The 26,672-nt window shown below is 43.3% G+C and overlaps 1 protein-coding gene across 5 annotated transcripts in view; it reads right to left on the bottom strand.

Moving 5' to 3' along the window:
- Nucleotides 1-26,672, bottom strand: part of ATP13A5 (ATPase 13A5) — a 108,988-nt gene that overhangs the window by 42,193 nt on the left and 40,123 nt on the right. For 4 of the 5 annotated variants that reach the window (XM_046658260.1, XM_046658264.1, XM_046658261.1 and 1 more), the window contains 9 exons: nt 25,913-25,985; nt 24,855-24,983; nt 16,620-16,790; nt 14,264-14,421; nt 11,079-11,267; nt 6,967-7,028; nt 4,789-4,939; nt 2,110-2,196; nt 1,291-1,447 (listed from right to left, as the gene is read on the bottom strand). In XM_046658260.1, coding sequence (XP_046514216.1) covers nt 1,291-1,447; nt 2,110-2,196; nt 4,789-4,939; nt 6,967-7,028; nt 11,079-11,267; nt 14,264-14,421; nt 16,620-16,790; nt 24,855-24,983; nt 25,913-25,985 — 1,177 coding nt within the window. The remainder of the gene's footprint in view (nt 1-1,290; nt 1,448-2,109; nt 2,197-4,788; nt 4,940-6,966; nt 7,029-11,078; nt 11,268-14,263; nt 14,422-16,619; nt 16,791-24,854; nt 24,984-25,912; nt 25,986-26,672) is intronic. The other variant, XM_046658262.1, reaches the window with a different exon arrangement.

Here is a 26,672-nt window from a genome sequence, read left to right as displayed (position 1 = left end):
GATCTTAGAAAGCAAAATACCTGAGTTCTAGTTTCCACTCTACTGTCAATTACCCCTCTGACCTTGGACATGTTAAGTCTCTCTTCTGTGCCTCAATTTTCCCCTCCATAAAATGAGGAGGTTGTGGATCTCCACATCCCCATTCAGCTCCTGTAATTCTAGAATAATCCTGGAGGGGGGAATCTAATTTCCAGGAAGTTGCTAGCGCTCTATTTCTTAAATACAGGGGGGAAAAATCACTTAAGATGTTGCTAACACATGTCAAGGATCAGAGGTTAGGACACTAAGAAGAATTGGAAGGGCTCCCATAAGAATAAGAGATGGTGAGTGACAGACCCACAGCTTGACTGACAGAGCAGGAGCAATAATTGCCAGCTAAAATTTCAAGAAGACACTTGTATTTGTGTGGCTGAAAAAAAAGAACAACAAAGTATAGGCCATCAAGCTGTGAAGGATAGAGTTAACGGGAGCCCTGAGGAAGATCAAAGGCAGAAAAAAGGGGGCGCTTCTAAAAAAGAGCTCGAGTAGACACAGAAGTTAAAGCAATCATTTGCCAAATCTGGAATTCTGTGCACCAGTTGATGGCTATCAGCAATTGTAAAGAGAATATAGATGAAAATCAGGAGAAAAAGACCCATTTTATCCAAATGAACTCATTTGAATGCAACAATATTCTTATAAATCTGTGCTGCTGCTTAGGCAGTGCATATGTTTGTAAGACTAAGAAACAATACAAATCAGCTCAAAATCTGGCCCAGAAAGATGAAATTGCTGTGAAAATGATCAATTACCTTGCTCTAATACCATCTAATTTGCTCTAATCACTTTTTTTTTTCTACAGGATTTGTCTTTTCTGTATTTTCCTGCCATCGATCAGTCTGAGGCCCCGCAAGTGATGACAGCCCCCCAGAGGTGACAGAGCACCCCGTCGGCAGAATTAGTCTAATGTGAGACCCTTCCCTTAGGTTGCCTCTGAATGCTCCTCATTCTCTCCCTCCCTGGTTCTCTGATCACTGCGTAGTGTCCTGTTCTGGCTCCTGATGTTTACTTCACTCTCCTTTCCCGATACCCTATTGTGGTTGGGTTTTTCTGGCTGGACCATGGCCAGAGAGTTACTGTCTGCCTCTCTGCCTTGAAATGATCACCTCTGCTTTATCAAATCTATTGGGCCCACTTTCAATCACCTAGAAAACAACCACCTCCACCTTCATTGATTTAGGTTTGTTTGCTTTAAGTGTTTGGGCTTCTAAAATATTGTACCTCCTGAAAGAGAAAACTGTTCCTTAGTACCTGTTTCAGACCTGCAGAACTGGACCAGCATCTCCGGGGCACCCTTCATGTAGACATGGAAGTGATCCTCTCCCGCCAGCCGAGCGACCACAGACATCCTCTGCAGGCTGGAGGAAAATGGAAACTGGTGCAAGATGGTGATGGCTTCCACTGGACTCTACAAGTGCACCGAGAAAGGGGAGCTCAAGAAGCTTTTAAGTGAGATTTAGCAGATGCATGCCAACAAATAAGATTTACTCTGCAATGAGCCTAGGGACATCATGAAGTGGTACATTTGTCCCGACGTTGATATTTTTCTGGCTGCTTCTAAGACAATTCCTTCATCAAGTTGGCTGATCTGCAAGGCCCTTCCCCTTGGCTGCCTGGAAAAATCCTAATCATCTTCCAGCCCAAGTTCACAGGTCAGCTCCTCCATGGCGCTTTGTCTCCAAGAATCAGTAGTTACCACCACCTCTGGACGCCTGCGGCTCTTTCTTGGGCCTTTGTTATAGCACTTGGCACGTTGTATTGCACTTATTTGCACCTCTCTTGGTTCTTCTCCCAGCCCATATCCTCTTCCAGCACAGAGCCCCATTTGTCTAGCTTTGAAATCACTCCACCCCTTAGCACCCGGCACAGTGCTCTAGCATACATAGGTACTCAGTGAATGTTTGTTGAATAAGTTAATGGATAAATTCAGGAATGAAGGAATGAGCAAACCAACTATGGATCCTGTTAGGATAAGGCAAAATAATAGGAGTATAAAAATATGTGGAAGTCAAGAGAGTTTCTCCAGGTTTAAGGGGAAAGAGCTACATGATTTAAAGAAGCAAATCATACCTGACTGGCTTTTGGTCCTGGTTTTATTACCACATTTGAATCTGACATCCCAAATTTGCACTGGTTTACCTTGTGATCTTCCATTATCTGTTTAAAAATGAAAACATTCATAAGATTCCTTAGAGAAAAATAGTAAGAAAGAAATATCTCTCATTTGCATAGCACTTTAATCTTTTCAAAGCCCTTTTCACATATATTTCTCTTCTAGGCCAATTATCTTAATACTGTCATTGTCAAATTTCTGTTGTGTTGATTTATATTAAGGACCTTACTGTATAATGTCAAAAAGCCAAAAATATTGTGACCACACTTTATGTAGTAATTGGTGGAAGCAGTGCTAGCTACAGGCCCAATGGATCTTCCTAAATGGTATGTCTAGTAATTGGAGGAGGGTTTGAGTGAGATCTACTCTCCAATACAGCTGAGCACATTAGCTCTCAGATGAGTCAGGGTTGGGTCTTGAGATAAACACGGGACTGTTTCTTATGCTATATCTATGCTACTGGTCTAATTGCTTAGCTAGAGAGTTAGCTGCCAGCAAATTAGAAAGCACACTTGAAAATGGTGTGCATTCTTTGGATGTTAAACAGTATAATTTACACCACCTGAGAAACCAATAGTAACCTAAAATACGCGAAAAAGCAGTTGGATATATAAAAAGTAAAGGTCAGAAAATAGGAGACAACATCTGGTCTCCTCTCTGTCACTTGCTTGTTTAACCCTGGGGACATCACCTCATGTCTCCAGATTTCAGTTTCTTCTGAAAAATATTCTGACATCCCTTCTAGTGCTAAACATTCTTAGGGTCTATAAGGACATTTTCCCTCCCCCTAACGTTTACTGAAAGGTTCCTAACTGCCAAGGGATTTAATGCAAGGCTGTTTCTCACCAAGCTTTAAACTCAATGAATAATCTTTATGCTTTGTTTGGAGTAGATGTAACTGTTCTTAACAACAATTCGTACAGAGCTAATACTAAACATTTATGTTCCCACGCTAGACCCCAACTTGCTATGTCATTTGTACAGGTGGATCAACCCTCCTCTGCTGGAGAAGCGGCCACTGTTAGAACCAGGATCAAAGGCACATACGGTAACGGCGACCCTGTGCAACTCATCACCGTGTCAGCTCCACGGATGCCGGTAAGGAGGTTGCTGATAACAATTACCCTGATTCTTCTGCATTAAGATCTGGGAAAGTGATTACTATTTGTCTTGGTGTCAAAAATTTCTCCACAGCAAATGTTTTAATTTAACTTACTGAGATTAGAAATTTCCCTTTTTACCAGGTTTCCTCTTTTATTACTTTGGCCTCTAGAAAGCTACAATTTTCCTGCTATACATCTGTAAATTAGCCTCTTTGTGAGAGGTACTTCCTTTCTCTGCGATCATTTGTTTCCATTCCTTTACAACTCTGTTTAAAACGCTGTCCTGTACTTGATGTATCATTGTAAGTAGCTTTAGGACACTTTTTTGGAGGGCAGCAGAATGTAATTAACTAGGTAACTAACTAATGAATGAATACCCTCCGTTTGTTGGGCATTTACAATGCACACAGTCCTTTTAGGTTCATAGTCTCAAGCTCACCACAAGTCTGTGAATGAGACATTATCCCAAATGCAAGATGAGGTGCACACTGAGTCTTGGTTCTGAATTTGGGGTCACACAGCTAGAGAGTGGTGGAGTCAAGAGCTCTTCCCACCATGTCATGACAGCCACCAGGATAAATTTACACCCTTCAACTGTCATTCACTCAGAAAATTGAATCAATTGAACCAAGAGTCCTCCAGTTTGATGTCTAGATCTTTGCTGTCCAATATGGTAGCTACCAGCCACTTGTTGCTATTTAAACTTAAGCTTAAAATAACTAAAGTAGGTGCCGGCCGGGTGGCGCAGCGGTTAAGTGCGCACGTTCTGCTTCAGCGGCCCAGGGTTCACCAGTTCAGATCCCCAGTGCGGATATGGCACCACTTGGCATGCCATGCTGTGGTAGGCATCCCACATATAAAGTAGAGGAAGATGGGCATGGATGTTAACTCAGGGCCAGTCTTCCTCAGCGAAAAGAGGAGGATTGGCAGCAGTTAGCTCAGGGCTAATCTTCCTCAAAAAAAAAAAAAAAAAGAAAGAAAGAAAGAAAAGGAAAAACATTAATTAAATAAAATAAAAAATTCAGTTTTTCAGTTGCATAGCCTTGTTTCAAGTGCTCATTGGCCACATGTGGCTAGTGGCTACTATATTGGATGGCACTGTTTTAGTATAAACACCCTGTTTCTCTGAGGGTGTTTCAAAGAATATTTGTTTTCTCCAAAACATGTTTTGGCCTGTCAATAAAGTTTTTGTGGTCGAATAAGTTTGGCAAGTGCTGCATATCATATTCTCCCTTGAATGTTCACACCAGACCATGACATATTAAAGAAATCCTGCAGTCAAGAAACCTATTTAAGTTTGTTTAAATAGCAGTTCCCAAATTTATTAGCCCATAGAACTCGATTTCCTGTTGCACTCATTAACAGAATTCTTTGGAGCAGAGTCTGGGAAATTCAGGTTGAATCAGATGTTCATTCATGCATTGTTAGGAATCTTCTCTGGGTTTCCACCAAAGTTAGAAAAGCTTTAGCACTCCTAGTAAGGATTTCTTCAAGTTTTCCTCATTCAGCTGAAGCAAGAAATTATCACCTTACCCAGGCAGTGCCCTCAAACATTTTGAGGTCCAGAGGGTCTCCCTGGATGGTCCCATCCAGAAGGATCAGGGAGTGGCAGCTGGCCATGGCCGCACACAGTGGGCCCCATGACAAAGCCCTGCCCGAGGCAAAGCTATGGACTTCCTGGAAGCTGGTAGAGAAGACAATTCATAAGTTAAGGTCTTCAACGAAATCTTTTTGTACACCCTGCCCCTTAAATCTTACTAACGTAAAGCTTCAATAATACCTAACCCCCATGCAGAAAACCTTCAATAGCTCCCCGTGCCATGTGTGATAAAGTTCTCCTATGGCTGGTATTTAAGGCCCTGTCTTCTACAGTTCTGTATCATCTTACAGATTCTACTCATACTAGTGCCCTTTATGCACAATTTTTCCAGAGTCAAGTTAAACTTCTTGCTATGTCTATGCTCACACAGGGATTTCCCTGCCCTGAGCCCTTGCTCACATGGTTTTCTAATTTCTAACTGGAATATTCTGCCTGTAGACTGCTCTTTATAAAGCCCTCCTTTGAGTTGGATGTGAATTTCCTTCTCAACAGTTTGCCACCGGCCAGGAACTACTATCATTTCAGAGGGCTTGGCTAGAATCACAGGGACTTTTGTCAGGTTTCTGCAGCCCCGTCCACGGTGGCCGTATTGTAGGAAAGCATATTGTGGGAAGGCTTGGAGCTGACATCTGCAAACTCCGCAGTGCTGGCTCTAGAAAGCCACACAGCCCAGGCAAGAAGTCTCCAGGCCGATGAGGTAGCAGGGATGAGAAAGAAGCCTGCCTGGTGGTTCCTTGTTCCTTCAAGTGAAAGCATGCACGGACTCTGAAGTATTTCTTGCTACTCAGTTCTTCAGACTTTGCCCCTATTTCCTGAAACTCCTGGCATAGACAGCCAGCATCTAAAGCACAGTTTCCTCTGTGACTGTCAGTTGGCTTGTGTTACCGTCGTCTCCTCCCATGTTAGAGCTGAGTAGTAATTGTATTTAGTTTCTACTCCCCAAAAGCTTCAGAGTTCTGGGGACAAGGGAATAAAGGAGGGATGGAAACGACAAATATCCTTTTCTCCTTTCACTGCTCTGGCAAATAGAAGCCATGCCTCTCTGGACAAAGGCCTGGACCAGGCATCTGAGCAGCCAGGAGCAGACACATGAGCAGGTTAGAGCCCACATAGTTCACTGATGCCCAGCCCGAGGATCTTCTGCCACATTGCACCGCCTGTCTGCTCTTGCCAAGTGCCAGTGCTGTGTCCGGCCCTGTTACCCTCTTGGGGAGCCCCTGCTTGACTCCTTCAATGTCAGCAGCCTTAGCCACTGTTTGGAGCCAAGGCAGGGTTCCTGGAGCTTAAGAGCAGAGGCCCCTCCACTCAGACTGAGAAGGCTGGTCTTGGCCCGACAGGGAAGGGAGCTAGGAGCTCAGGGACCCTCTCTGAGAAGGGGCCACTCCCTCCCCTCTCTAGCTCTGTTCTGGGGTAGCATCGTTGAGATTGCCCTCTCCCTTCCCTAGTGCCTGCTTTTAAATCAGGTCTATAAAAATCCTATCCATACACCCTTCAAAACCTATCTCAAATGCTATCTCCTTCAGGTGGTTTTCTTGATGTACTCATTTTCAAATTTAACTTCTACCTTTTATTCACTATGTTATAATAAACACCAGGACTGTGTATTATATCAAGCCATCATTATGATTTCTTCATCTCTGTTCTAATATTTATGCCTTCATAGTGACCCTTTTCTCAGCCTGTGTTGTACGTTGAACGTGGATGGGCACATTTGCACATTTTTATCCGCTGGAGTGTGAACTCCGTGAGGGAGGAGATGCAGCTCTTCCTGTCTGGATCCCCCACCGAACTAGCCACTCAGGAAGTCTGTGCAGTTTTTAATTGAGCACAGTCCTGATTTCACTCTTTGCTCCTCTGTTTTATTCATTCAGCTCCTTAATCATCCACCTCATTCTATCCCATTTTCCATGTGGAGTTTCAAGGCCTACTTTCTCTGTCTGATTCTGAACTTAAGACTCATTTGATTTAACAAGTTAGAAAAATTGGGAGCTGGTTCCAGCCAGTTATTATCTATATTTTATGTGACATTCATCCCTCAACACGGGAAGGTTGGCTTTGAGTAGCACCAAGATGGCCCACCAATCAACATCCATCTTCACTAATGTGCCTACCAGTTGTCAGCAGTAGGGATGGTCCCCCAGAGGTCCAACCCATCCTCCGTAAGAGTGCCGGTCTGGGAAAAAGTTAGAAATGGTATTAGCATAAAATTTAAAGCTTTTAATTATATCATGATTTACACAAAACCCAAGCTCCAAAGAAACTAAAATAGATCTAATTGTCCAAAGCCCTTATCTATAAGCATCAAATTTTAAATCAGAGAAGAGGGCCTGAAAGAAAGATTCAACAGGTGACAAGTGATTCCCGAAAGACCATGTGGAAAGTCAGGGGGCTCTAATGACTCATTATTACCACAAAATGCAAGTATTTGTTTTTGTTTATTGTTGTGACTGTTGCTGTTGCTAAATGACAGAGGTTCAGCAACTGAAAATCCAACAAGAACCAGCTCGAGTCTGACTTTTTAGTTGGCACCCGCTATCTCTCTAAAGCAGAGCTCAGAATTTTTTTTTTCCTTTCTTTTCAAGACCATTTAATTCACAGTCTGCCATCTGGTTCACAGCAATTTTCTAAAATATGGGTGACATGGTGACTGTCCAGATTGATAATGAAATGTTGATAAAGGGCTTTGAGATGATAGAGAGAAACGAAGTGCTAATAATAAATACTAATTAGTGCCCATGAATGGGTTTTATTGCAGATCAAGAGGAAAATGGCTGGGAGATTTGATTTGCTGTATTAGGGGAGAGTATTTGTCAGATAACGTAACAGAGAAAGCAAAATGGAACTGAAGACTCTCACAGCCCTGTTAATGTGCTCATTGCTGCACAGTCGATCATTAATTACAGACCTGGTGTCTAATGCAGCAGGCTGACAGCACGAGGCCTGCTTAACCCCCAGTCAGAGAAAGGAGTTGGCTGGTGCTGCTTCAGCATAGTCAAGGCAGAGCGGGGCATTACCAAGTGTTGGTAAATATCCTGTTTCAACACCAACACCCAGGTCTCTGATGCTGTTTTTTAAGGTCATCTCTGTATAAGACACTGAATTTTCTAGTTTTCTACCAAATGACATCTTCTATCATTACAGCGCATCATATTAGCACAATGCTTTACAGTGAAGTGTTTTCAATGCTTTCAGTTCTTACAACAGAGTAAATAGAGTAGAGGCATTCTTAGGCTAGAGGTGAAATGAGCAGTCTCAGCATCCAGTGGCCGAGTAGGATGGAGAGAAAGAACCAGAATCCAGCCCATCTAGAGTCTTCCACTAGATGACAAATGTTAAGAGAACTCAGCAAAGCATGTGGAAAGACAAAGCCTGTACTGGGTTTCTGGATTAAAGAATTAAGGACTCTTTATTTCATTAATTCATTTGAACTTCATGGAGAGATAGCATGTTTGTGTGAGTTATTCCTTGAAGGACAACAATGACAGCAACAAAAGCTATTTGCTTCATTTCCCTCCTGCATTTTATAAGGGCCACAAGTTGTGTGTTTATATTCCAAATCCTCTTGAGTTGTTCCATTTCAAAAAGAGTTAGCAACTTAATTCAAACTGAAATGTTTTCCTGATGATTAGATTATGTTTTCAAGCTTCAATATTTTGAACATGAAGACAGAGAGATGATGCCAATGATGCCACAGCAAAACGGAAATGGGACCGTGTTCTTTCTCTACGTGAAAATAACCCTATATGTTAAAACTAACCATAAACAGAAAGAAATTAAATTATAGTTGCCATTATAAAGGGAATAAGACAGGAAATGAAAGCTTCTTAGCATAAATACTAGCCAAGGTTTGGACTGAATTGGATAGAAAAGAAAGAGAGAATTTGCTTTAAAGAACTTATAACAAATCAGCTTAAACTAGAAATATACGTGGAAGTAAATGTACTCAGAAACTCAGTGGTGAATATCTTCCACAGTGAAACTACACTAGATGGAAATTCAATTAATCATGAAATGCTTTATTCCAACATCGTGTTGGTGGAGTTTTATAATGTGAAAGCTAGAAAGAAACTTAGAGATGACTGTAATTCAACGTTCTTATCTTAAAAAGTGACACGGAACTTAGCATCAAATTCAGGATTAGATTTCTCATTTGAGTTCTTGCACTGTAACATGCTGTCATACTGTACAGAGTTTGGCCAAACAGGCTGAGAGGCAGTCCCTAAAACAGTCTAGCAAAGGAGCACAGGAGAATGGAGAGGAAAAAGCCCTATATGGGAAGTAAAAAAAAAAATGTTTCCACTGTCTGGAAAAATTAGTTTTATTTATTTATTTATTTATTTTTGAGGAAGATTAGCCCTGAACTAACTGCTGCCAATCCTCCTCTTTTTTGCTGAGGAAGACTGGCCCTGAGCTAACATCCATGCCCATCTTCCTCTACTTTATATATGGGACGCCTGCCACAGCATGGCTTTTGCCAAGCGGTGTCATGTCCGCACCCGGGATCCGAACTGGCGAACCCCGGGCCGCTGAGAAGCGGAACGTGAGCCCTTAACCACTGTGCCACCAGGCCAGCCTCTGGAAAAATTAGTTTTAGAAACAGACAAATATGTAATGAACATATTTTATAAATCTCCCTCCTATATTCTAGACACTAGTAAGGCTACTGGGGAAGTAATGGGAATTCCTATCAAAAACTTCCAAGGGGCTGGTACCTGACCCCGAATCTAAAAGGAAGCTACTGTTATGCTAACTCTACAGCTTCCTGACTGGTGGCCATAGAGGACTTTCCCTGCCAAAGGAAACTCGAACAAAATAGAACTGAAATAAGCTAAGAGCTATGCCACTTCCAACTGGGGACCAAGTCTGGTCAAGCCCACTCATGGTGTCTCTCGAGTTGGTCTTCATCTCTGCATTCTTGCCCTTTGTGTCTAGGACAATGAATGATCTGCAGTTGTCCCCAGATAGCCTCCTGCCTCAGTCCCATCTCCCTTCTGTCCCTTCTAAGCAATTCCCCCACGTGAAATAAGTAAAACACACTTATAAAAATGTCACTGGTATTGAAAAACGAGAAGGGCCCCATTCTCCTTCACAACAAGGCCCCACTCCTTAGCTTGGCACATCAGGCCCTGAGCCATTGGGCTCCTCCTCTCCAGCTACATTCCCCACCAAACAGCCACATTCTAGCCACAACCCCTGCCCCATTCCCCACACACTGCAGGCCCTCACATCCCTGTGCTTCTGACCTGCTCGCCTCTGAGCCTGGAGCGCATTCTGTCCAACAACCAAAGCCACAGCTCAAAGGCAACCTCCCACCTGTGGCAGGGAACTGCACGCAGTGCTTTGCTCATACTGCTATCAAGCACACATTTCACTGCATTATCATTGTCCACACTTCCATTTTATCTCTTTCCTCAGCTGGACCACGAGCTTCTCAAGAGCTAGGAGCAGCTCATTAATGCGGCTCTCTGCCAATGTGGGTTCACTAAAAAGTAGCGAAGCCTTTAGGAATTATTCAAATGCAAATAGACTGAGGACATGGAGGGACCAAGCTGGGGCCACTGTGTTAGAGCAGTTCAACTGCCCTGCCCAAGCTGAGGGCAGCATCTGAACAGCAGGCAGCTGACACTGAAGACCTCCAGATCCCCCAGAGGAGAGTCATGGGAAGGGGTCTCGGGACCCGTCCCAATGCAGCAGTCACTCCGTTTGAACATATCCCTCCTCTGCCACCTTTCCAGGGCCCTACGCACACAGACAAGCTTCCCTAGTCCTGAGTCTTGATAACCTGGGGAGCAAAGGAGAAAAGAGGGAGCAGATTGCATAAACACAGGTCACGGTCCACTCCCTCCCTTTCCTTAGAAGAAGCAGAGGAGGAGAAAGGAATATGTTCACGTAAGCTCTGGACAAAGCCCTTTGGAGAACAGAAATGTTCCTCATATTTTTTGTCTGAAAAAGCCAGTCAGCCAAAGTTATTACAGTAAGAGATTGTCTTGAAATCCAAATGAGACACAAAAATACTAAATTTCACAGGGAAGAAATTCATGATATGATGGCTAAACCCCTTCCTATGACTCAGTAAAGCAGGCTTCTAGAACGTGATCTTCTCTGGCCTCAGTGTTCCCATCTATAAAATGAGGGTGCCGGACCAGACATTCTTTGAGGCCCTTTCCCCGCCCTGCTGTGCTTTGGAATCATTAACCTCCAACCTGGAAAGTTTAGATCATACTTTGTCAAAGCACACGAGGTTTATTTGTCCGCACATATTGATTCTCTGTGGGGAGATACAGAAGATTTTCCTTTTCTTCAGCCTCTTTTGTGCATACACGATGCCTGTGGTCAGGGCAGCTGGCAGCACGGGAGGGACAGTAACGGTAAGGAGGAGCAGGGCCATGGGCGCAGTATTTCCAAAAGAGACCTGGGGAGGGGAGGCACAGACTGGTTAGCCTAGCAGAGCAGGCTGGCACGCTTCCTGGCACCATTTCCTGCAAAACCACCGCTCAGAATATTCATAGTGCGTCGGCTCTCTTGGTGGGACTGAGTGTTCTCTTGGCTGTGCCCAGGGAATGAACAAATTGTCTCCCACTGCAGAACAAAGGAGTCCTCTGATGCCTTCTCTGGGTCCACTCTGCTTTTTCCTGACTCTTTCTCTCCATTCCTCAGCATTCCCCACCCAGAGCGCCCATCCCTTTTCTGCTCATCAGACTCTCACATACCCTCTCTGGACTCCCAGGAACTGGTCTTGAGTTGTAATATCTTACACAGCAACTTGACTGTTATTATAAATCTCTCTCCCCCACCAGCCCACAAACTCCTTGGGCACAGCAGCTGTGGCTTATTCATCTCTGAAGTCATCTTCGGATTCATCTTATTCATCTCCAGATACAGAGTCTAGCACAGCGTCTGATACAGGGGAGGTGCTCAGCTCACAGATTGAATGAATGATGACCTGACAAAAACTACGAGCAAAATTCAGCATATATTATCTATTCAAGGGAAGCCAATAATACAAATAGCTTGTCCTCACTGGACAGGCACTGTGGGGCGGGCATTGTGTCAGGCTACGTACATTAGTTAGTTATTCCCCCCAAAAACCTCATGACATAAACACTGTTATTTTCTCCATTTAATGGATGAGGAAGCAAAGGCTTAAAAATGAAATAACTTCCCCAAGGCCACGTGCTAGTTAAGTGGTGAGGGTATGAATCCTAGTCTGTCTGACTCGAGGGTACAAAGGTGTGACCAGTGTGACCTATTATCAGGCCAGTTCTTGCGGAGTCAGATCCCAGGCAGGGCTGCAGAAGCTCACATGGCTGATAAGGGCGAGACCAAGATAAAACCATGGAGTGGCTTCTTTCATTTTTCACATGTTCTAGACACTGATGGCTCTACCCTCTACCACCTTGCCTAGGCTGTTATGAAATTAACCATAATTTTAGCCATCCAGTCCTCTTTTGTGTATTGGAAACACAGATTCAAGTTCAGTAACAATGGCTGCTGGATACATCTTTGGTTCGATCTCAGTTTATCACAAAATCTGTCATTCCTTGCTTTTCCCAACCAAAGCCACAGAGGAGTTTTGCCCCCAAGGACTCAGCCCTGTCTAATCCTGAGCCAGTGCAGATAGAGGCAGCCAACAGGTCCACAGGTTCTGCCCCGCAGAACGATGGGGTCTGGGATTAGCCTTGCTGCTTTGGCGTCTATTGGATGTTGAGTCCTGCCCTGGAAGCCTTCATTTCCAATCACTGCCAGGCTTTCTGGTCTGTAGGAGAGGGTTTTTGGCTTGTTGTCCTGCCCAACCCTCCCTCTCGAGATGAAAATGGCACATTGCCTCAAATTCCAGCCTCACCGGCTTTGACATCTTGCCTAGCTCTTTCCAGGGTCCGTTCTACTGGTGCCAATATGCTCTGGCCTCCTCTGCCCTCGCCTGCCCTAGAAATGCTCCTAGGGGACTTATTTCAGATTCAAATGACTGTTCAGAGCTCAAGTTCTGTTTTGTTTAATTTTTTTTTTTTTGTATTTTTTGTTTTTTGAGGAAGATTAGCCCCGAGCTAACATCCACTGCCAATCTTCCTCTTTTTGCTGAGGAAGATTGGCCCTGAGCTAACATCTATGCCCATCTTTCCTGATTTATATATGGGATGCCTGCTACTGCATGGTTTGATAAGTGCTGTGTAGGTCCATGCCTGGGATCCAAACCAGCAAACACCGGGCCGCCGAAGCGGAGCATGCAAACTTAACTGCTATGCCACCAGGCCAGCCCCTCAGAGCTCAAGTTTGAACATGAACATTGCATAGAAATTCCTGTGATTGTGTCTTTGCCAATCAATATCCACCCCACTACACACGGACACAGAATGGACTGATGCCATCAGTTTGGGTATCATAATTTTAGGCCACCACACCCAATTTCACACCTGTTGTTGGGATCCTTTTATTCACAATTTTTTCTTCTTCCCCATGAGCCCACACTGCTAAGATCCCAGCATGTCTTACAGAAGAGACTGCAGGTTCACAACAGAATCAGACCCAGGACCAGAAAGGAACTCAAAGGTCATTTGAGACAACCCCTCTCTCTCCATCCATCACAACTATTAAGTGAGACATCCAAGTGAAACCAGATACCCTGAAGCTTAAAAGGAAGTGAGGATCCATGCAGAATGCAACTCTGTAAAAGTAAACATTTGATTTCATTTCAGAACCTAACCAGAACACAGGGGCAATCCATTGACTACGTGGTGTGTTGGGTATGATGTACACGCTCAAATACTTCAATGCTCTCAAGTGGCCCAAACTTCTAGGGATGGCACTCAAAATCCCCTTCAATCTGATCTATTTCTACTTTGCTAGACTTATCTCTTAATTGCTTGCTGATTCCAGAAGACCCATGTGCATTTCTTCCTTTGTGTTTTGCTCGCTCAAATTAGTATGTCCTTCCTGCTCTCTGATCTGATTGACTAAATGCTCCCCAGCCTATCGGGCTTGAGAAACATGCATGTCCTCTGAGGCTGTTTAGGTTTGGCTATCACAAATGCCACACATGTGGTGAGCTCTTATTCCCAACCAAGTGGTAAAAGGAGCCATGAACTCTGTAACTTTTCATAGATGTACCATCCAATGCAATTTTCACTAACCATACATAGCTATTTAAATTTTAATTACTTTAAATGAAGTAAAATTGAAAATTCATTTCCCTATCACACTAGCCACACTTCAAGTCCTCAATAAGCACATGTGGTCAAGGGCTACCATATGGGACAGCAGAGATATAGAATATTTCCGTCACCTGAGAAGGCTCTACTGGACAGCATTGATTCAGACTGATGGGACTAAGAGGTAACCTTGCCCAACCCTTTTGAGGTCAAGCTCCTGGAGAAAGCTATGCCATTGAAAAGGCTTACACCCAGTACTTACTCCATGGTACATGTATACACCAAGAGCATAGAAAAAACCCACAACTCCAAGGCAGGCCAGGAACACTATGAACTTGAAGGCATCACTGTATAGTTTGAAGTTCAGAGGCCTGGGGTAGAGGATGGATCTCACCAAGTCTCCTTTTGCTGTATTATAACCTACATGAAGATAATCACAGGTCAAGTAAGGTCCTTTAAGACAGTTTCATCCCAAACCAAAAATAGTTTGCATTGAATTAAGGATTGGTTAATAGAGTCATTTGAATATGGAATGAACACAGCATTGCTGTGACCTAACAGTGTATTTACATTTATTGTTCTTACAAGTCACCAGAAACCATAAATGGCGTTCACTTAGTGCTGCTCCATTTCTTTTGCTCTGGGGGTCGGTGCTTCAGTGGCTCACACAGTGCAGCTCTGCACTTACGCATGGGGTTAGGGAAAAGAAGACTAAGGAGCTGATGACTGTGGTGGCCAGGTAAGAGGAGCCGCTGAGAGAAGAAGGCTTTAAAGCACAGATATGCATTGAATGTAATAGGAAATTAAGAGAAAAGGAAAGCACAAGGCAAGTCATTTCTTAAATAGTATGCCTCCAATCACGTCATTCTTATGCTCAAAAACCTCCCAGTGCCCCTATTTCTTAAAATCAAGTTCAAATTTCGAGGCATGGCATTTGAGATCCCTTTCAGTCTGATCTCCTGCTACCTTGCCAGACTTATCTCTTAACTGCTCACTGGGCCCAGAAGACCCCTGTGCATTCCTTCCTTCGTGTTTCGCAAACACAAATTAGCATGCCTTTCCAGCTATCTGATATGATTGGATAAATCCTTCCCATCCTATGAGGCTTGGCTCAAAATGCCATCTCATCAAATAAATGCTTCCAAAATTCTACTCCCATACCTCATATCAAAAATAATTTCTCCCACTCTTTGGAGTTCCTGTAACACTTGGTGGTTTGACATCTATCACTGCTTTGTGTTTTAGTTAACTATGAATCCATCTGTCTCCTGCACCAGACCACAATCTTCTTTAAGGGCAAAGAGTATCTCACATTTTTTTTTCTTTAACCCTCAGTACATTGCCCTTAGTAGATACTCATTAAGATCTAAATTATTGGCAAAAGACATTGACCACTATATATTTTAGATATCAGTCAGTACTATAAGTATAAAACACGCCTTAATCCCTCTGCTTAATGGACATCTGGTCTCCTCAAACAAAGCTTTGCAGGCTTTGGAGAAAAGGAGGAGAGTCTCCCCTAACCTGTAGCCTTAGAACTTTACAAGCTCAGGTCAGGCAGGTTCCATGATCTCCGCCCACTAGCTACTGCTGATCAGCAGGCTGAGAGATGTTCTCGTGCCCACTGACTACTTCGAACATAAAACAAAACTTAATATTTTTAATTTTAAAAAAATCAGGTAGAACAATTGAATTATAGACTAAACTAAAACATAGAGATATCAAAGTGCAAGGCATGTTTTGTATCTGCGTGGGTCGTGTAATGTCATGTGAAAGATTGGGACTAATGTTGGCAGTCTTGAAAAGTTTTTCAGCAAGGTGTGTATGAACTGCTTCAAACCATGTTTTAGAAATGTGACTTGATTCAGATTGAGGGATAGGTTAAAAAAAGATGGACCAACACAAGAAAAAGTGTTTGAAGTAAAAGTTGAAAGGGAACAGTCAAAAGAATATTTTTGTTGTTATAGCTTAGGCAGGAGACGATGAAGGTCGGAACAAAACACCAACCATGGGGATGAGGAAGAGGGAGACGAGACCCTGCAGGTCTTTGAAGAATTGACAGGATGCGGTGTCCTATTTGCTATGGGAGAAAGGGGGAGTCTAAGATGACGTGAAGAGGCTAGCTAGATGGTGATGCTGTCAAGAGAGAGGCGACAGAGGAGGATGCTTCTCTTCGGATGCCTTGACTGTGAAGTGTCTGTAGGGAACCCAGGCAGAATTATCTAGCAGAGACCTTGAAATAACAGCCCAGCAAGCAACTCTTTGAAAGGAAAAAGTCCTCAAGTGATAGCGATTGGAATTTGTTTTCTTGGCAATCACTTAAAAGGGGTGTAGAGGGAAAAGAGAAGAAGCCTGTGGACACAAGAAAAAACAAGAACATAGTTTTGCCTTTGAGGAAATATACTTCATCCCTGTATACGCTTCGTCATATACGATGGTTTTAACAATGAACCATTCAGTTGGAAATGGTGGCAACTTAAAATAAGGGTCTGACTGGAAATGAGTGTGCTTGTTAACTCCAGAATGTGGCAAACTCCGTAATCCTAAACAAGATTTCCCTAATCCAGCTCCCCTACCTCCCGTCATGGACTAAATTTACAAAAGTGGAATCTACTAACCTGTTTGCAAAACGACTGCTCTTACTGGCCCCTGCCCAGAGGGCTTGACTTGGATCACTTCGGTTCCACAGAAAAGGACATGTTTCCGATAATCCTCCAAGCTGTGGGATTTCCAGGCACTGGTGTTCTCCGTATGGGGCAATGGTGTCTTTGTGACAGGTGTACTTTCTCCTAAAGAAGATCGTATTTTGTTGGTTCTGGGCAAACTCAGGTAGTTACTTAGAGTTCGCACTTGCCAATTTCAAGAAAATATACAAACCACAGCTGACCCAGTCTTCATGCCTATCCCATGAGTCAAAGGGCTGTTCTTAGGGATGCTGGTGGTGCAAGCAATGGTACATTTGATTACATTTCAAATATTTCCTCAAAGTCTGCCTACCCTTCCCACACCTGGCCAGCATGGTTTGTTGCTATAATCTAAAAAGTGGCCCATTTTCACAAAGAGAACTGTCACTTAATCACTCTCCCAAGTGTTCCTTAAGCCCAGCACTATTCTAGGCAACAAGGGAGCAATAAAGCATGTGCATAGTCATTATTATTTACCTTTCATTCACTCAGTTGTCCCCCCATTCATCCATTCATTCCACAAATATTTTTAAGTGCTTATTCTGTGCAGGCACAGCTCCAGGTGCTGAGAATATCATAATGAACAAGAGAGACAGAAACCCCGCCCTCGTAAAGCTCAGGGAGCCAGGCTAGTAAATAGCAGTAAATAATTAAAATACAACAAAGTAAGTATTTTGGTAGTAGTACTAGGAGATCTGAAGATCTAAGCCAAACAGATGATTAGAAAAGATTTCCCGGACAATGAATAAACGACACCTTGAAAGGGGAGTAGGGGCCGGCCCCGTGGCCGAGTGGTTCAGTTCGTGCGCTCCGCTGTGGTGGCCCAGGGTTTGGATCCTGGGTGCGGACATGGCACTGCTCGGCGGGTCACATTGAGGCGGCGTCCCACATGCCAGAGCTGGAAGGACCCACAACTAAGATATACAACTATGCACTGGGGGGTTGGGGAGATAAAGCAGGAAAAAAAAAAAAAAAAAGAAAGGAGAGTCAGCCCAGCCAGATCCAGAAGGAGAGGAAAGTGCTCTTGGAAGAAGTGAGAGAAAGAGCATGGGGTCCTCCAGGCACTAAAGATAGCTCAGGATGTTCAGGACACTGAGAGCGTGGGTAGAGGTAAGGAGTCCTAGAAGTACAGAGATGAACGAGAAATGATGCCTTCACAAAATCTACAAAATATTCTTCATGATCTTGCAGTGAAAGATAGAAACCAATACAATAAGACAGGATCTCTCTTTTCTCTTTCTCGATGACCTCAGCTCTACTTCCATTAATTAGCACCTCTAAATAGAAATGTCAGTGATGTCTGTCTTCGTCTTTCCTCCCTCTGGGCTTTTGTTCTGTATTTCCCAATTGTAGGCTGTTCATCCCAGTCTGGATATCCCACTAACTTCTCCAATTCAACATACCTAAAATCCACAGCATTATTTTCACCCCTAACCTTCCTCCTGACTTTCCTGTTTCTCTTCTGGTACCACCCTTTTGCTGAGTCACAGGTTTCCAATCTCAGAAGCGTCTTTGACACCTCCTCTCCCAGACTCTGCCCTCTTATGGAATGAGTCTCCCCTCCCGCTGCTCCTTCCTTGTGAGCGTGCCTGGCCAGTCATGCTTGGACTCCATCTAGGTTCCAGTGGCATCACTGGCAGTCGCTGTCTGACTCATGGTGGTTGCATTAACAGTAGATTAGCTGTAAATTGTTTAGCTCTCTGAAGTGCAAACGCATCCTCTAGGTAACTTGAGGCTACAGTGGAACCAATAAATCTTTCTTATGAGGAAGTATCTCAACCACAACCTGCCTGACCTCCTGACTTATGAAAAACCTCTCAACCTTCCTCCTGTGTTTCTCCTTTACTCCCACATTATTACCACACTCACAACACCTCTGACATCAGATACGTGGCGGTTTTCCCCACAAGGAGCAATTCCACGACACCAGCTGGTTGTCCTACAATTTAACTCAGTTCAACTCGACTCTGACACTATCTACCTGGAGATGGAGTCAGATCCCACAGGTTAAGGGCTCAGTCCCTCAAGACTGCTCCCACCCCATCTCAGATGTCAAATGCAAATCCACGTTGTCACTTGTGCTTCTGACGGGTAAATGTGAGGTTTCACAACCCCCACCTCAGGTTGGATTAATTTGCTAGAGTGGCTCAGAAAACTCAGGCAAACACACATTTACCAGTTTATTAAAAGATATGACAAAGGGTCCAGATGAACCGTCAAAGGAAAAGATACACCGGAAGAGTCCTGAGCACAGGAGCTTCTGTCCTCGTGGAGTTGTGAGTTGGGACCCTCCAGTATGTGGATGTGTTCACCCACCTGGAAGCTCTTCGAACCCCCTGCTATTGGGATTTTATGAGGCTTCCTCGCTTAGGCATGATCAATTATTAACTCCATTTCCAGCCCCTCTCTCCTCTTTGGAGAATGGGAAGTGGGACTAAAAGTTCCAGGCTTCTAATCATGGCTTGATCTTTCTGGTGACCAGCCCCCATCCAAGAGCCCATCCAGAGTCACTTCATTAGAACAAAAGATGCTCCTAGTGCTCTTATCTCTTAGGAAATTACAAGGTTAGGAGCTTGGTACCAAGAACCTGGGACAGAGACCAATAAATACATATATTGGTCACACCTCCTAATTGGTCTCTCCCCCTAGCCCCTCCTCCCTTTAGTCATCCCATACCACTTCCAGATGAATCCTATCAAAGCCCCCTTTTGTTATCTCATTATTTAATCAAAAGGCCTTAAGCTTTTCCATTGCCGTTACTACTAAAGCTCAAACTCTCTTGCTAGATTGTCAAAGGCACCACAATCCAAGCATCCTTGGCTGTCATTCCCCTACACAAACTCCAGCTAAACCAGGCCCCTTGCATATTCTTTTATTGACTCCCCTCCTTTGCGGGTATCGTTCCTCTCCTGTCCCTGATGGCTGTAAGACTAGATATTCAAGATACAAAGAAAATGAGTTCAGAGTTCAAAAGGGTACATTTCAGAGACAAAATAAGAATGTTAATAACACTTCTGGCTCCCAGATTTAAAAAGCACTGGAATTAATTTAAAATTCCATAAGTCTTTTGCTAAATGTTTAATTAGGAAGATAACATGTCACATTTCTAGTTTGGAAATAGTACTGTATTGATTTTAGTTCTATCTTTCCTTCTAGGCAATAACGGAGGGCAAGGACTTTGACATGTATAACTTTTTATATTCCTCATTTTCCCTACTGGTATGTAATAGGTTCAAAATACATATTTTTGCTGAATGCCTGAATGAATTGAATAAAAATGTTTACTCAGGTTTTTCTATGATTTGTTTTTCAAAACTTCTTTTCTACTATGGTACCTTTTTTTACATCGTAAGATGCAAGAAACTATCAAATTTGTATTAGTGGTCTTGAACATTCTCCAGGAAATTCCTTTAGCCAAACATTGTCCCTAAGTCATTTCTTTAAAACAATTATGATATTTATCCATTGTATGGATTTATCCACTGCGTTCCAAATGGCTTTATAAAAGGGATAGGACATGTTCACAAATCTCCAAATCATTGTACCGCATTATTTTGAAATCAGCCCTTGTAAAGGCAGATACTTATAATTTCAAATGTTTTTCTGCCTTTGGGTCACAAAATATCAATCCATAATATATGCTTAGGCTGATATTAGTGTAAGTTTCTGCACACAAACAATGGGATCGGGTCAGGCAGGTGTTTATCAACCAGAGGTGGAAGTCATCTGGCGATCATGTTCCAGAGATAAGGTTCAAATGAGACGACTTTACACAGAGATGATTTTCAAGTCTCTTCCACATTATTCATGTACTAATAAGCAGTCTTGTGCTTGGCCTTTCTTGGAATCTCAAAAAAGGATGGATTTGCCTACAAAAGTGGTTCTAAGGAGGCTAGAGAGGGTTTCAGAATGAAGTACATTCATCATCAACTGTTCAGGTGGCTTCTGGGACCTGGGGATCGTGGTCGTGTGAAACAGAGAGTCTCTTCCTTGTCCCCAATAAGCCAGATGCACCACATGGTGACAGTGTTTGAAATGCCATGTTCTTGTTTATTTATATTTCTGGGACAATTTGACTATAAACTGTTTGAGAGCAAGGGTCACTGCTCATTTATCTGGGTGACTCCAGCACACAATACAGTGCCTGGCAAACAGTAGGCATTTCTGAACCTTTGTGTAATAAGTGGATGAGTGAATGAATAAGTGAAAGAAAGGGAGAAGGGAATGAGACGAAGAAAGTGAAAAAGGAAGAGAGGAAAAAACCTGACCTATCAACTGATTATGAGCTTGGCTGACAGGATATAAATGTGAAGTAACTATTTAGGGAAAGTCCTGTATGTCCAACTCAGATGGCCCCATACTTCCCACGTGTACGTGTAAATTAAATCAGTAATTCTACTGAGTAGAGGAAGGGGATTGTGGCAGAGTGAAATCTAAGCCCCTCCCTCATAATTATCCCTAAGAGAATGAGCGGTCAGGACAGCAGTCCCCCATTATCCACAATAGCTACGTTCCAAGACCCCCAGTGGATGGCTGAAACCACAGATAGTATGGATTCCTGTACATACTCTGTTTTCTCCTGTACACACATACCTATGGTAAAGTTTAATTTATAAATCAGCCACAGCAAGAGAGTGACAACAATAACTAATAATGAAATAGAACAATTATAACAATATATTGTAACAATTTAGTGATAACAGGACAGGCACTGAGTGACTAGCAGTGGGCAGCCTACACAGTGTGGATACTCCGGACAAAGGGATGATTTCTGTCCTGGGCAGGATGGAGCAGGACGGAGTAGGACAGCACGAGATTTCATCAGGCTACTCAGATTGGTGCTCAATTTAAAACTTATGAAATGTTTATTTCTGGAATTTTCTGTTTAATATTTTCCAACCATGGTTAAACACCGGTCACTGAAACCACGGGAAGCGAAAGTGCAGATAAGGGGAAACACGTGTAGTTACAAGCCTGGGCTCTGAGGTCAAAATGCCTGGGTTTAAGTGTTTTATTTTCTTCATAGAACTTATAGCTGTTGGAAATTTATGTCTCTTACCTATTTTCATGTTTTCTGCCTTCCCACCAGAATGTCAGTTCCATGAAGGCAGAAATCTTACCTGCTTTGTTCACTGCTGTCTCCCTAGCAGCTAGGAGAGTGTCTGTTCCATAAAAAGAGCTAATAAACATTTGTGGAATGAACGAATGAGCGAAAAAATAATGAACCCAAATCTCAGCTCCATTGCTTTTAAGCTGCGTGGCATTAGGCAAATTACTTACCCTCTCTGGGCCTTAGATTATAGAGTTATAATCTTATAGAGTTGGGGATTGAATGAAATAACATACGTAAAATGTTAGCACAGTGCCTAATACATATAGGAACTAAGAAAAATTAGCTACTGTGCTAAGAGAAAAATTCAAAATACTAATAGAATTTCCCCCACAGTACTCCCTTTTGCCTCTTGACCGCTTTGTGAGGAGGTAGACCGTGAAGGGGATCATTGCTCTAGGAGGCAGAAAAGAAGGAAAGAGGAGTTGATAACCGGCTTTTGGGTTTCAAAAGTCATTCTTAAGTTTGATCATGAATTTTAAGGACGACCTAAGAGTAAGAACAAAGCTGTTCCGTTAGCCACACCTTCTCTCTACTACTTTTCCAGCTAAATAAAAATCTCTGGACTGGGAGGTGGAGGAAAAATCCAAAGGAAACTTAGATATTGCATGTCCCTGAGAGAAGGGGCCTGCGCCACAGTAGCGTATGGAAATGTTCTAGAAGTTTGTGGAAACTGAGAGCAAAAGGCACCTGGGGCTGCCTCCTTCTCCAGTGCGTGTGCCTGGGACATTTCCCCAGCTCAGAGTGGAGTGGGAGCAATGGAAAGGAGAGCCGCCCTAGAGCAGAGGGCCCTCCCCAGTGCCCTGCACGGCTGCAGGTAGCCAGGCGAGGACTGGGAGGACCTGGTAACTGATGGAGACGGCTGTCTGACCCAGACCAGATACTTCACAGTGCAGCCTTTCAACGACGGCAAAATTTGGAGACCAAGTAAAATTGAGGCATAGTTATAAAATAAAGTTTCTTGCATAGTTGAGCTTATGGCAATAGGATGAGGCTAAGGAGATGAGGAGACGGAAGATCCTACAATGGGCACGTGCTATGCGTGGGAATACCCAGCAGGGGAAAAAGGTGATGAGGCCCCGAAGTTGAAGGCAGCGGCTTTGCCCATCTTAGCATCCTCCTCCTCATGCCTACGGTCCTTCACGTCTGGGAGCAGATGCCACCTCCAACTCTGCTTCTTTCACTTCCTAGCTGAGCAGCCCTGTTTTCTTTTGACGTGAGTTTCCTCATCTGTAATTTGGGTAGTATAATAGCTCCTGGTCTCTTTGGTTTTATGCTATGAGGAAGTAAGATATAAAAGTTGTTGCTATAGAGATGCCAAGAGTATCTGCTATTTTTCTTCTTATGTAAATAAAGACTTCTATATATGCAAAGGGCTATTTTGCACATGGGGAAAAAAACAAGTGAGTCACAGTTGTGGACAAATGCTCTAGGAATACAGGTGCAGTTTCCAGAATCTGACTCTAATCTGATTGTTCAATCAGGATCCTTTTCACTAATATGCACATGAGCAGGAGGATCTACATAAGTTGTGTAATAAACTATTTAGAGCACGGAGGTACCTAGATTTTTTGAAGAAATCAATGAGAAAGAAATATATGTATTTCTGTTTCATGCATCTGTCTCTAAAATTGACTTTTATCAGCACTCAGATTACATAGATATTAATGCTGGTGACTTTATTTTTCTAGAAACAGACCCTAGGAAAAGCCACTTACCATTTAAGGTTATTTTAGGTCAATTTTGCACATTTGTTGAAAGGCAGCATTGTTTATTGTTTCTACTTCTCTGGAACTTTCTGAGTTTTCCTCAAAGTCTAGGCAAGAACAGTGTCCCCAAGTCAGCAGACCCAGGGGAGTGAACCCTGCTGTCTGTCCTCCCCTGATGTCTCATGGCCGCGCTCTCTGTCACCAATGAGAGAGGCCAGTCTTCATGGGCAGGCTGCGGGGAAATGCAAGACATCTGATGCCTTTGAGTGGGGAGGACGGTTTGTCTTGGGCTTGAGGGTTGCACATTGGGTGCTATGGCAACATTCTGGATAAAGGATGTGATCAGTATGCAAATCCTCATCACTATCATTATAAGGCAGTTAGATTTCAACACATTAAAGAGGTATTTTGTAATTATATGGAACCGAGTTATGTTTACTACATTTTCTTGTCTCAATTTTAAATTAAGCAGACCCATTTTTAATGTGAAAGCTGCTCGTGTTGAACAGTTTAGGAATACGTAATGACTGGTAACGTTTAAGTGATGGAAAAAAGTTGCGTGTGTGTCCTGTCTTTAGCCATTTGGAAACAGAAAAATGCAACAATTTATAAGCACAAAAGACAAATCATTTCTATTTTTGTGTTGCTATATAGTCTCTTCTTCTCCCATTACCATGTCCTATGCAATTTTTTGTTTGCCTAAAGAATATTTTATAAATAGTGTCTTACTAATGACACAAATTCAAGCGGACTTTTCAAAGTACAAATGACAAGGACAGATCAATCGTAACTAGAAAACTGGTTTTCTGCTCAGGGAGATCAGCTGGAGACACGATTCTGAAGAACAGAACTGTTACACTGCCTTTCCCAGAAGGGTGAACTTAGTCTCCTTCCCAGGGTAACCTGGGGCTCCGTTTCCCAACTATAGACTACAGGGCTGGAGAAATCCACGCTCTGCCAACTGTGAGAGTTGGTGGTTTGGGGTTGTGTTTTGTTTGGATAGGTGTAGAAACCATTCCCATATTTATAAAAAGATGTAGTGTTCTCACTGTCCTCTGAATCCAAAGCACCCCATGCGCCACACCCATCAGTTAATTAGTCACATGTTGTGTTACACTTTTATTCCAGTTCCGTATTTATCGTGGCTTGATTCTCATATTGTTAAATGTTTCCTGTTTGTATATAATGAGTCTCCATCTGCACAAATAGGTTGAGCATGTCTCCCTCCCCAATCTCTCACCATCTTAGCATGAGCCTGGTATAAAGCGGGTGAGTATATGTTGACCTGCTTTGCTAACACTTGGCCGAGATGTTGAGCAGGAAAGAGAAAGCTCCACAACAAGTGCCTACCTGTGAGCATGCCTTCATCCACCACACAGCTTCCATCAATCAGAACAGCATCACATGGCAATGAAACTTTGCCGGGAAGAGTAAGAATATCTCCGGGAACCAAGAGACGGGATTCCAGCTCCTGCAAACCTAGGCAAAACAAATTGTCCATGACTAGCTGACTTTTTCCTGTTTTTACCTAGGAATCAAAGTGGCTGAGAACTCTTATCAACCCGTTGGCCAAGAGCTACTCTGCATGCTGACCTGCTCCAGCCCCTTCCCACAGGATCAGAAATTCCCAGAGACCCAGGATTAGGGAATTGATTCCTGGGCCATAGCAAAGGATTAGTTCAGCATCAAGATCCCATCTTGATCCTGGTACCTGGGACAGCGCTCTGCCCACAGAAGATACTCCTGGTCAATGAAGTGTCCCTTTGCTGCTGCCTACTCTCTTTGGCTGGGTTCCCCACCCTCCGTGGCACACTCTGTCCTTGGATTGGGGCCTAGTGTAAACCATCCAGACAGCTTTTGCTGCCCTGGGGTACAGCTCATCACTCCTTGCAGAGGGCTGTGGCCACTCTACCCCAGGCCAACTCAGAGCAAATGCCAGGTGTCCAGCCAGCCATCTACAAGCCTCCTGCAGGCCTAATTCTCAATGACAGATCAAAATGTAGGACGCAGGGTCTGTTTTGGAGGGTTTGTTGGGCAAATAAAATGCCTTAAGAAGACTTATCCAGTAACATTCAAGTGAGTGAAATATGGAGGGCAAAGGGAATTTGAAGTAACCTTGACATTGGATAGAAACGGTTCAATCAGGGCTAGACAAGATGAGGCATGCTAGGTACCCAGGGTGCAAAATTCAACAAAGCACTCACGTTCAGGGTCCTATAGGTACAGGTCAGCTTTGCATGCCGTTTCCCCCTTAAATTTTCCATCTTAGGTGACTCGTTTGCCTCACCTTAGCCCCAGTCCTGAATTCAATCAGAAAAGACTTTTTTCTCTTTAACTAATAACAACAAATGAGAACAATTCCACCCTGAAATATTAGGATGCTGAAGATGGCAGAGCATCTCACTTACCTTTGCCTTTTACGACGATTGTAACCCGGACTTTGTTGTGATCCTCCACAAGGTTGTGCAGCTTAACTGATTGCTACCAATTTAAAGTCAAAGTTTAAATATTAGATGTTCCATATTCTAAAAACCACATGATCTCAATAAAGTAAATGTTGAGCCTGATGTCACAGCCAAGCTGATTCTGGGCAAAGACTCAAGTTTCTCTTTTGATCTTCCTGCTTCCTTGACCCCAACCTCTACCCTACCCAACCCCCTGCTAGCAGCAGCAAATATGTTCATTAGTTCAATGCTATTTCAACTCCAGGAAAAATAGTGCCCAGCCGCTGCACCCCAAAGACCTAGGCAAAGGCACCGAGGTTTCACTTCTGGAGGATGCACGATTAGACGAGGAAGAACAAGACCACAAATAGGTTACTTCCCCTCTCCGTGCCTCTGTTTCTCTGTCTGTAAAACGGCAAAGCTGAATTTGATCTGTGAGTGGCTTTCCATTGCAAAAGCCTGTGAATATTTGCATTGTTTTCGATTGTATGTGGGACAGCCATTTCCTCCTTTATGACCTGGTAGATTTGCATGTTGAGTAAGTCTGCAGACTGGAGTTACGCTGCACTGTTTGGAATCCTGGTGCTACCACCTATAACTTATTTAGCTGTTTAACTTCCTTCTCCTCATCTGGAAGTGGAGACAATAACAGTATTTATTTCATGGGGTTGTTTCAAGTTCGCTAGTGCTTATCTTAGTTATCCCTTCAGATAATACTCATTAC

Source organism: Equus quagga, chromosome 4, assembly GCF_021613505.1.
Source record: "Equus quagga isolate Etosha38 chromosome 4, UCLA_HA_Equagga_1.0, whole genome shotgun sequence".
In the NCBI taxonomy this organism is placed as follows: domain Eukaryota; kingdom Metazoa; phylum Chordata; class Mammalia; order Perissodactyla; family Equidae; genus Equus; species Equus quagga.
The sequence above is the reverse complement of the archived record's forward strand: the minus strand, read 5'-3'. Positions and strand labels throughout refer to the sequence as shown.